The sequence below is a fragment of the Dreissena polymorpha genome, chromosome 1 (assembly GCF_020536995.1).
Source record: "Dreissena polymorpha isolate Duluth1 chromosome 1, UMN_Dpol_1.0, whole genome shotgun sequence".
Lineage (NCBI taxonomy): Eukaryota > Metazoa > Mollusca > Bivalvia > Myida > Dreissenidae > Dreissena > Dreissena polymorpha.
This window is the reverse complement of record NC_068355.1, coordinates 181,373,702-181,385,445: the sequence shown is the minus strand read 5'-3', so window position 1 is coordinate 181,385,445 and position 11,744 is coordinate 181,373,702. Positions and strand designations below refer to the sequence as shown.

Sequence of the window (11,744 nt, the reverse complement as noted above, 5' to 3'; positions counted from 1 at the left end):
GTACATGTAGGTGGATATCTTTTCACTCTCTCCGCCGCGTACGTATGCGGCGGATTTACTCCGCAAAAGTACGCAAGGTAAATACAGACTCGGCGTCGTTGCGCGGATCGTTGCCGAGTGCCACGGCGATACGCCGCGTGAACACACGATTCGGCCGCCGCGTACTAATAATCTGGCCGTGGAGTAGCCGCGGTTTATGTTTGTGCTGCTTTGGCTGTACTGTATATTGTTTTCATCCGAATTCAACAGTCTGGTAAATCAGCCTAAACAAATAAGAAAATCAACTCTGAAAACTGTTAAATTGAAAGGCGTTTTAACTTGTAGGATGCCCGATATTATGTGCAATTTTTAACTTGTACAATGCCCCATATTATGTGCAGTTTTGAACTTGTTGGATGCCCCATATTACGTGCAATTTTTAACTTGTACAATGCCCCATATTATGTGCAATTTTTAACTTGTTGGATGCCCCATATTACGTGCAATTTTTAACTTGTAGGATGCCCCATTTTATTATGTGCAATTTTTCCTAAATATTTTATATTAAAAATGGTATGATGTTTTAATTGTAAAAATAGCAATTTGTATTTTAAATACTTAACATAGCAATTACTAACAGTTCTATGTTAAAGCAAAATTAACTGACATTGATGATAAATATACAATTGGTGTCCTTCATTTAGAACTTGCTTTTTTACATTGTACATAAATGTCTGTTCATTTATCAATATGCATTTAAACTCACTGCATTTTGCCTTCCAATCTGTTAAACATGATCTAATTTTCAATTAAGTATCTTCTTTTCCACAGTTTGAAATATCTTCAATACCCACGTGACCCAATAGTCCCATTACAGTTTACATAGTTACACTGTTCACTGATGTCATACCATTGAATGTCATTTCACAGTTTATTTGGTACTTGTTTAGTTCAAAATACTTGATTGCTTATTGAGGTTGAACTTGACTTCTGTACAGTACAGATTTTGTGATTGCTTGACTTTTAAATACACAAAGATTTAAATCGTGTCTTTTCTGGACTAGTTATTTGTATTCACAGAGATACTGTGAAATTAATAATTTTCCTCAACTTAAGCTGTTTGTTTTGTGTGCTTAAACAGTCAGTTATCAAAATGGCGGGCTTGTCTATGTCTTCACTTGCCATAAGCTCTGACGAGGTTAAGGATTTTATTTGTTCCTCATGCGAAGAGCAAGCAAATGCAGAATTTTACTGCAAAACATGTTTGAAACTGTATTGTGGGAAATGTATTCAGTTGCATGATAAGTGGTTTAAAAAACATTCAGCTTATGGAAGGAATGACATGAAAAAATGGCCAGTTTCGAAAGAGGTGGAGGAATTTCTATTAAAGTGTGAAGCGCATAAGGACCACAAAATTGAAATGTTATGTGATGACCACAGTCAGCTGTGTTGCACAAAGTGTGCCTTCAATAATCACAGGTAGTTATAAAATACTTTGGCACAAATAAGTCTTAAGATATCAATGAACTATGTCACAATTTAACCCTTAACCACTTAGATACGTATTTTCATGCATTTTTAGTCGTGCTGAAAGTTACATTTAATTAAAGACCTTTCTTACTAGATTCAAGTTTTTAAGGCTTCGTCTCCAAACCTTAGGTTACTGATGAGCAGCAAACAGCATCAAACCAGAACAGACTGCACGTTACTCACAGGCTGTTCTGGTTTTATGCTGTTTGCAGATAGCCATTTGCACCTTGCTTCTAAGTGGGAAAGGGTTAAATGAGAATTTGGAATTGTCAAGTTGTCAATTTTAATTTATGGTATTTTAGAAATTACAATTTTTTTTGCTTAATTGTTTTTGAAAAGTATGAAATACTTTGTAATGTTAAGACTACACTTTCATTCTATTTTTTGGAAATAAATTATTAAATTAATTTTTAATTTTGCAATTGCTGCTTTAGATCATTTGCTACAAAGTAACATTTAATCATTTATTCATGATGCTCTGACACCATGTGGGTGTTGTTTCCTCATGTTGCTCATCAACATTGATGTATCGGAACAATATTGATTTTCTTAGACGTGATCTTCTACCAAGTTTGTTAAAATTATGCCTCAGGGGTCAAAACTTGCCTTGCCAAGGGTCAAAAGATTTCTATCATCTCTCTCTCTCTCTCTCTCTCTCTCTCTCTCTCTCTCTCTCTCTCTCTCTCTCTCTCTCTCTCTCTCTCTCTCTCTCTCTCTCTCTCTCTCTGTTTCAATTCAAACAGTACAGAACTAAATTTTAGTATATATTAAATGCTCAGGTATGGGAGGTCTTTCAGCATGGAGTTATTATAGAACAGATTTACATTATACACTGGGTTCTTTGTCCAAAGTAGATCACATGCTTGATTTTTATGATTGTATTGTTTTAACTTGTAAAACAAAGTGCATTCAACACACATTATGAGCTCTATCATCACTGTCAGACCAGTAACACTGCATGAGCAATTTTCACAAGCCTTTTAGACAAGACTACCTTTATGTGTACTAGAATTCTTGTCTAGTGTTTTGTTTCCAATATTGAAGAAATCTCTATCCAGCTGCAATAAGAAATTAAAGCTGTCAAGAAACTACTTATGATTACCTAGATTACTTCAATTACCTAGAAAAAGTGATTGCCTGGTTTAAGAGCCCTATATATTGTTATGCCTCCCTTCGAAGAAGAGGGGGTATATTGTTTTGCACATGTCGGTCCATATGTCCGTCCATATGTCCATATGTTTACTAGACTGACGGGCGTACCATATGGCAATTTTAATAGGCCCGAGCTATAATTTACACGCCCAGGCCACCGGGCGTGCGCTTGTTTCGCAGACTGCAGATACATTTCGTCTCCAATACGTTCAGGGTCAATGCTTGGTCAGTAAATTGTCAGGGGAAGATGGACTGTAACTATTAATAAAGTCCTCATGTTGATAATACAATATTGCTTTTTATGTCCCCCACTATAGTAGTGGGGGACATATTGTTTTTGCCCTGTCTGTTGGTTGGTCTGTTGGTCTGTTGGTTGGTTGGTTTGCGCCAACTTTAACATTTTGCAATAACTTTTGCGATATTGAATATAGCAACTTGATATTTGGCATGCATGTGTATCACATGGAGCTGCACATTTTGAGTGGTGAAAGGTCAAGGTCATCCTTCAAGGTCAGAGGTCAAATATACGTGGCCAAAATCGCTCATTTTATGAATACTTTTGCAATATTGAAGATAGCAACTTGATATTTGGCATGCATGTGTAACTTATGGAGCTGCACATTTTGAGTGGTGAAAAGTCATGGTCATACTTCAAGGTCAGAGGTCAAATATATGTGGCCCAAATCGCTTATTTTATGAATACTTTTGCAATATTGAAGATAGCAACTTGATATGTGGCATGCATGTGTATCTCATGGAGCTGCACATTTTGAGGGGTGAAAGGTCAAGGTCATCCTTCTAGGTCAAACATATGGGTCAAAATTGCTCATGTAATGTAACTTCTGCAATATTGAAGCTAGCAATTTTATATTTGACATGCATGTGTATCTCATGGAGCTGCACATATTGAGTGGTGAAGGGTCAAGATCAAGGTCATCCTTCAAGGTCAAACGTCATATAGGGGGACATTGTGTTTCACAAACACATCTTGTTAAGATATCAAATAACAATCCCATGAATTTTATGGAAATAAATTATTGAAAACCTAAAATATATTGGTAAATGTTGTTTGTCTTGCATTTGTCTTTCAATTAACAAAATAATATAGTTTGCATGCTAGATCTGAAATCATTGAATTGTCTAGCCACACATACGTGACATACATGTACGCACTCAGTCTGTTTGAAAATCTTTCCTGTAATCCAGAATAGGCAACTGACATTTGCCATTTTGCTATAAATAACACAGTGTGACTTCAATTTTCTATTAGAAAGCATTGTGGTTTGATGTTCCATTTACAAGATGCACAGATTTGTAAATAACAGTGTCATGTACAAATGGGTCTTACGCAATATGCTGCCAGCGTAGCTCCAGTCCAGCAGTCTTTTCAGGATATGCATTATGTAGAGGATACTCAGGAGATATCACGAAATCTTGAGCTACGCTGGCCAAATATGCTATAAGACCAATTTTTGCATGACGGGGATGTAATAGTGTTATTTAAATGTGTTTAAAAAAATGTGTCTTAATCAAACATTAAATGTTGTCGCTGCAGTCCATTCCTGATCTCCAATTCAAAACGTTTATAAATAAAGCGGGTGCACTCTTAGTAGAAACAACTTTTATTCTCTAAACGATTATTCGTGACCTCTTTTCCAACGCCGTTGTTACATGTATGTCAACGTGTAAAAGCCGGATCAGCAAAATCAGTGGGGATCTGTACATTTTAAATATAAACAAGGGACAAAATTGTCACAAAACCAGGTTTTCATTGTGAAAAAAAAATCTGATAAAGGGAGAAAACTCAAACTGAACTTTTGAAATGACCAAAAAAAATTAACCCCCTTTGTAAGTTTTTTTTTTTTTTAAATCTATTTTTAGTCGTGGCGACCTTGACATTGGAGATATTGACATGATTCTTTCGTGGGACACACCGTCCCATGATTGTGAACAAATGTGCCAAATGATTTTAAAATCTCACAATGAATGACATAGTTATGGCCAGGACAAGCTCATTTATGGCCATTTTTGACCTTTGAACTCAAAGTGTGACCTGACCTTGGAGATATCGACGTAATTATTTCGCGCGACACACCGTCCAATGATGGTGAACAAATGTGCCAAATGATTTTAAAATCTGACGATGAACGACATAGTTATGGCTCGGACAAGCTCATTTATGGCCATTTTTGACCTTTGAACTCAAAGTGTGACCTTGACCTTGGAGATATCGACGTAATTATTTCGCGTGACACACCGTCCAATGATGGTGAACAAATGTGCCAAATGATTTTAAAATCTGACAATGAACGACATAGTTATGGCCCGGACAAGCTTATTCCGCCAGCCCGCCAGCCAGCCAGCCAGCCAGCCCGCCAGCCCGCCAGCCAGCCAGCCCGCCCGCATTCGCCAATCTAATAACCAGTTTTTTCCTTCGGAAAACCTGGTTAAAAATGGATTATTTTGCAGATTTTTAGGAAAATATGGTATGATAAACAGAAAAACAGGTTACTGTCCCATCGTTTTGTAATATATCAGGCTCGGCAAGAATAAAATAACGGCGCGGCAAGCCTCGCCGTTATATTATTCTAAGCCTTGCCTGATATATTACAAAAAGATCAAGCAGTAACCTGTTATTCTTTATATCTACTAACACTATTATGTGATTTAAAAAACATAAACCTTTTACAAACATTTCATGCGGTGGATATTATGTGACTTTAAAGGAAATAAAACCCACAAAAATTCTTAAACCTTTGTTTTTATTTGCATAATTTAGAAAAGTAAATGTGTGTATATTTGTTGAAAATGTGCAGTCCACTGTGTTCAATATTCAGTACACTTTCAATACTGTAAAAAATGTGTGTAATATAATCATAAACATGTTTTGTATCTTGGATTTCATTAACATTAGGAAATTAACCATACATGCCATACGTCCCGATCTCGGCGGGACAGTCCCGCTTTTGGGCCCTTTGTCCCGCCGTCCCGCCATGAGACGATTTGTCCCGACATTCGTAAAAAACGATGTAAGGTGTATAGGTTCCCAATAAAATTCGCTATTCAAGCTCTGTTTCGCTAACACTTAACACCGCTAATCCCTTTATTGCCCTCCAATAAACAATCCGATTCTATTTATCGTGTGTACCAGTGTTGTTTATGACACCTTATCAGCGATTTATCGGCTAATTATTGATTTCATCAGGCATTCACACCATGGTGGTCTTCAAGATAGTGGTCGCTTATTGCTATCGATAGTTTTATTATAATGAAATAAATGTTGAAAATGTGTTTATTTTGTATTTGTTTGAAACGGTTTACAAAACAATTGTTTTGTAAAATTAACGCTACGTCATAATAGAGTCTTTTACATTCAATGTTTAGTTCCAATATAGCGGGATATTCCGAATGTGCAATATACCAAAATCGCAACAAACAGTCCAATAAGTGATACCCATCCTGTCTAGTGTAATTGTAATAAAAACAACGAGGTGCTATGCATGACAGTTTGACCCTACTCCAATTAAGCTAAAAACAACGAGGTGCTATGCATGACAGTTTGACCCTACTCCAATTAAGCCGCGACAATTGACAAGTAACAAACTGCGCATGGACACATGCTTAAAAAAACATCGCAACAAACAGTAAAAGAGTTACCCATCTTGTCTTGTGTTATTGTAATAAAAACAACATGTTGTTATTCATGGCAGTTTGACACTACCCCAATACAGCGCCTGACAATTCACAATTCAGTTTAATCTGTGTATATAGGAAGAAAACAAAATACGGAAATGTGTACGGCCGCGCATTCCGTGTGTAACTGATGTAACTGTTCGGTAGATAGTGTACTGTAACCCGTACTTTCAGTCAACTGGATAGCCTCCCCTGCGTTAATGTTTGCCATTGAATTTAATATAATGAGTATTGTTGTCGTAATGTTCTAGATTTTGTACTCTTAAACAGATGAATATTATCTTCGTTGTTTGCTATTGTCTAATTTAATAAAACTGTTATTGTTATGTTTAAGATTTCATGCTTCATATCAGTTGTTTTATGTCTTGAATAAAAGTATCAAGAGTTTTTGTTAGTACTATACTGACTATAGTAAACGTGGAATGATAGATCGTTTTAGGTGTCCTGCTTTTTGGTCAAATGTCGCGACAATTTTTTATGGAATGTCCCGCTTTGGACCTAAAAAATTATGGCATGTATGAATTAACATTTTGAATGTGAAAAACGCTCTTGAACAGCGATTGGCTCTTGCTTTGCTGCCATTTAACCATTTTTTTGCAAATAATGCAAATAATGCGAATACAATTAAAGTATGTTTTTGACAAATTTTAAAAAAGTTGTAATTTTTCTTATTTTGTGTAGTATAAAGTAAATTGCAAAATTATTATTCATATATCCCAATTTAAAAAAAACACATCATTGCCACTAAGGCTTGCTACTGTATGGTATTTCAATATCACATATAAATAAACAATAAACCAATCTCTCGGATCCTCCTTTAAAACAATTTACAATGACGTCTTTTCTTTTCCACTAATAGATCATGTGACAAGAACAAAAGCAAAGTAATCACAATAGGTAACATAACAACACAATATATTGGGACATAGCAGACCATGAGGTTGCATGTCATAATAAGCCACTCATCACAGGCTTGATTGTTCATGCTGAGACTTTATTTAGAAATAGAAGACCCTCTTTTAAGAAGCAGGGTTATTTTGCTTTGCATCTGTCCTTTGGTCCATTTGTCGGTTGGTCTGTAGACAAATTGTTTCCACATGATATCTAGGGAATACTTTGACTTTTATGTTTACATCGCGGAAGATTAAGAGGTAAATCCATGTTTAGGTCAATAGGTGAAAGGTCACAGAAGCTTATAACATGAAATTACATGTATAAAGGTGTCACAGTCAGTTTAAGTACCTGTTATACCAATCATAACAATATTTTAAACAGATTTTCAATTATGATAACACACTGTAGGAACATTGCACATTCTACGGATATATTACCGAACTGCCTTTATTAAATGCTTTCATTCATTGACTTTTAATCCACTTAAGACAGGTGGTTGTGAACAATTTATTGACTTTCATCGATGGCTTATTTAAAAATGTTTGGGAATATACATAAATTATAAGTCATGCCTCTTTTCTTGCATTTGTTATTATTGATAGTGTGGTCAAGGTTTACAATATTAAAATTGAAAACAGTATAAACAACTAGAACATTGTTCTGAGTACATGGATACCTCTACAATCCAATTTGTCCCACAACTGCACAAATGTCTTAAAATTATGAACAAACATATGGAGTTGCACAAGTTAACCTGACGATTAATATGTTACTGCAGAAGTATCCCTCTATTTGAGTAAGGATTCTCACAATTGAAAAAATATTATCGTTTGGTAAAAGGGACTGTCACAACTCTTCTTATGTAAAAAAAAAACTTGAAAAAAATATCAAGTGCATAATTTTACATGGTGGGTAATACTTTAAGAATAGTTCATCCCTCTATCAGCTGTACTCTTTGAGTTACTCACATACAATTTTAAATGTGCTTTCTTTGCTAAACAGGGGTCATAACTCTGGGTATGTTGAAAAAAGACATACCAAACTATGCATGTGGGTAAAATTACACAGTGATAAATATTTATGTAAAGTGTTAGTCCTCTAGAAGCAATACAATTATGCCCCCCTTCGAAGAAGAGGGGTTTATTGTTTTGCACATGTCAGTCCGTCCGTATGTCCGTCTGTCCGTTCGACCGTCTGTCCGTCCACCAGATGGTTTCCGGATGATAACTCAAGAACGCTTAGGCTTAAGATCATGGAACTTCATAGGTTCATTGATCATTACTCGCAGAAGACCAGTATTGATTTTGAGGTCACCAGGTCAAAGGTCAAGGTGACCCAAAATAGTAAAATGGTTTCCGGATGATAACTCAAGAACGCTTATGCCTAGGATCATGAAACTTCATAGGCACATTGACCGTGACTCGCAGATGACCCCTATTGATTTTCAGGTCACCAGGTCAAAGGTCAAGGTCATGGTGACCCGAAATAGTAAAATGGTTTCTGGATAATAACTCAAGAACGCTTATGCCTAGGATCATGAGACCATGACTCGCAGATGACCCCTATTGATTTTCAGGTCACTAGGTCAAAGGTCAAGGTCACAGTGACCCGAAATAGTTAAATGGTTACCGGATGATAACTCAAGAACGCTTTTGCCTAGGATCATGAAACTTCATAGGTACAATGATCATGACTCGCAGATGACCCCTATAGATTTTCAAGTCACTAGGTCAAAGGTCAAGGTCATGGTGACCCGAAATAGAAAAATGGTTTCTGGATGATAACTCAAGAACGCTTATACCTAGGATCATAAAACTTCATAGGTACAATGATCATGACTCGCAGATGACCCCTATTGAGTTTCAGGTCACTAGGTCAAAGGTCAAGGTCACGGTAACTCAACTTAGAAAAAATGGTTTCCGGATGATAACTCAAGAACGCTTACGATAAGGATCATGAAACTTCATAGGTACATTGATCATGACTCGCAGATGACCCTTATTGATTTTAAGGTCACTAGGTCAAAGGTCAAGGTCACAGTGACAGAAAACGTATCTACTCAATGGCTGCCACTACAACTGACAGCCCTTATGGGGGGCATGCATGTTTTACAAACAGCCCTTGTTCATTTTACACTCTACACATATTTTAAAATGTCATTTTTGTCTAAATAGGAGACATAACTACAATTATGATGAAAACAGCAGAAACAAAATATAGAGGTGCACATTAGCTCACATGCCTGGTTACTGTACTTGTTAAGTTGCAGGAATACATATTGAGTTATATACAACAAAAAAGTCAGGCAGATGGATGGATAAGTGCAAATCTATATACCCCATATTAGGCCCAAGAAGCGTTCAGTTATTGTCCATGTATGTTTTTATTTAACACTTTATTCTTGTTTGAAGTAATACATAATATCACTTACTATTCCTTAGTATGTACATGTATTAATTGTTTATTTCAGCCAGTGCAGTAAAGTGACCCAGATTTCGGAGCTGACCAACTGGCAGCCCACTGGCCTGGAGGGGTTGTCAGTGGAGCTGGAAACTGTTATGGGGGAAATTAAAACCCTGCAGATCAGTCAAGAGGCCAGCATTCAGTCATTGCAGAGAACATACAAGGAACATAGGGAAGTTATGATAGAACAAATGTGTGGCAATTTAAATACTTATATAGATGAATGTGATAATAATTCTGTGGGTACATCAGGCGGAAATGAGCAATATTTAAAAGAAGAGATGTGTAGGAGTGTTCTCTCTATCGTGAATGAATTTGATAATATTACTGCGAAGGAACTTAACGAGATGAAAGATGAAGTTATAAGCATAAAAGGGTCAGTTACAAGTTCCGTTCATAAATGCACCAGTCTTCACAGTGACTTGTTACAATTACTTGAAATCGTTCAGAAAATTGGAGATAATAAGGAGCTCTGCCTTATAGCCAGCATAAAATGTAAACATATCATACAGCAGGCATTGACTCTGCTTGGAAAGTCAGGCAAGGTGTTTAAGGTCCAGGGGAAGTCTGAGTACAATGTGAGAATACCAAGTGATTCAGTTACATGTGGTATCTCAGGCATATGTGCTCTCCCAGATGGACAGGTCCTGGTTACAGACTACAATAATAAGAGAGTCAAGCTTCTGAGCCAGCAGTACCAGGTGGTGAGTCACTGGGATGTGAATGCTTATCCACAGGCCATATGTTTGATCACACCGAGTGAGGTTGCAGTGGCTGTGAATACTAGCTACATACATGAGATCCAGTTTATCACTGTCAACCAGGTAAAGCTTGTTCGTGGCAGGAAGTTTCAGTTACAACATGAATGTACAGGGATTGTCCATCACCAAGGAGACATTTTTGTCACTTCTGGTAAAGAACTGTACAAATACACGCTGAGTGGCAAACTGATCTGCAGACTCTATAAAACTTTTGCTTATACTACAGGTAAGAATCATGGTGAATCCATCCTGATAACATGTGTATTATGTACAGGGATTTATCTAGCCATTGTGGGAAAAGGAGTCTAGTCAAATTGTGTTATTTTAAATTCATACAATGACAAATTTGGGAATTTTTATTCAATAAATGAACCGAATTAGGATTTATTTTTTAATCAACAGATATTGACCCATTAGGCCTTTATCTTGTTATTTTGAAAAACTAATCATATAAATTATAGATTTATACTTTGTGAGATGATAATAAAATAAAATTCAGATGTAATAGCAGAAAACCTGCTGATGTATTATAAAATATTTGTTCGATAATTCAAATGTGCCCTTTGAATGCTACAGTACATTGTAGCCAAAACAAGATTCAGAAATATTGATTTATAATCATGAGTAATGAAGTATTTTGACTGTCACTACATGGCATGTCTATAAATAGAAACTGAATTCCTGGGAAAGAGACACTTTCTGACCTGGTCTTAATTTTGTGGTTGTTAAATGATTGTACATGTACAATATGTTTACCTGTTGATAGAACTGTGCAATTGTTTCAGTATGTGTAATTGTTTCCATCTGTATAATTGTTTTGCTTCAATTCATATCTAACTCACTAGTCGCATTTCAACATTTCAAAGGTTATCACAATAGCTCTGCTACTGAAGTTTATTGTCACGCTTAACTATTGAATCATTGAAATGTATGCATATATTTTAGATGTGTAAAGGCCTCTTTATAGCAACATATGCGTAAAACAATATCACTGCAGTATGTGTAATAAGATTATTTAACATTTACAGTATTTCAATATCTTGATGTTACTCTGTTTTGCAGTATACAAGTGTGCTGTGAGTCACACAGGAGACAGGCTGTACATCATCAGCTATGGGCAGGACAAGCTTCTCACCCTGGCCAGGGATGGAACACTCCTGGCTACATTCACAGACCTAGCACTACGTGAACCATCTGGTCTACATGTGACCCCTGCAGGCCAGGTGCTGGTCTGTGGATACTGGCCTTACACTGTACAACAGGTGAGCTGGA

At 36.4% G+C, this 11,744-nt stretch overlaps 1 protein-coding gene across 1 annotated transcript; it reads left to right on the top strand.

Moving 5' to 3' along the window:
* Positions 1 to 1,132: 1,132 nt before the first annotated feature.
* Positions 1,133 to 11,738, top strand: LOC127864783 (uncharacterized). The gene is made up of 4 exons (XM_052404661.1): positions 1,133 to 1,458; positions 9,719 to 10,698; positions 11,562 to 11,611; positions 11,691 to 11,738. Exons 1-4 carry the CDS (start codon positions 1,133 to 1,135, stop codon positions 11,736 to 11,738), a joined length of 1,404 nt encoding a protein of 467 aa, XP_052260621.1.
* The last annotated feature ends 6 nt before the right edge of the window (positions 11,739 to 11,744 follow it).

Coding starts and splice junctions, on each gene's coding strand:
- LOC127864783 (XM_052404661.1), top strand. CDS start 1,133: ATGGCGGGCTTGTCTATGTCTTCACTTGCCATAAGCTCTGACGAGGTT. Junction 1,459..9,718: donor TGTGCCTTCAATAATCACAG/GTAGTTATAAAA, acceptor TGTTTATTTCAG/CCAGTGCAGTAAAGTGACCC. Junction 10,699..11,561: donor AACTTTTGCTTATACTACAG/GTAAGAATCATG, acceptor TGAGTCACACAG/GAGACAGGCTGTACATCATC.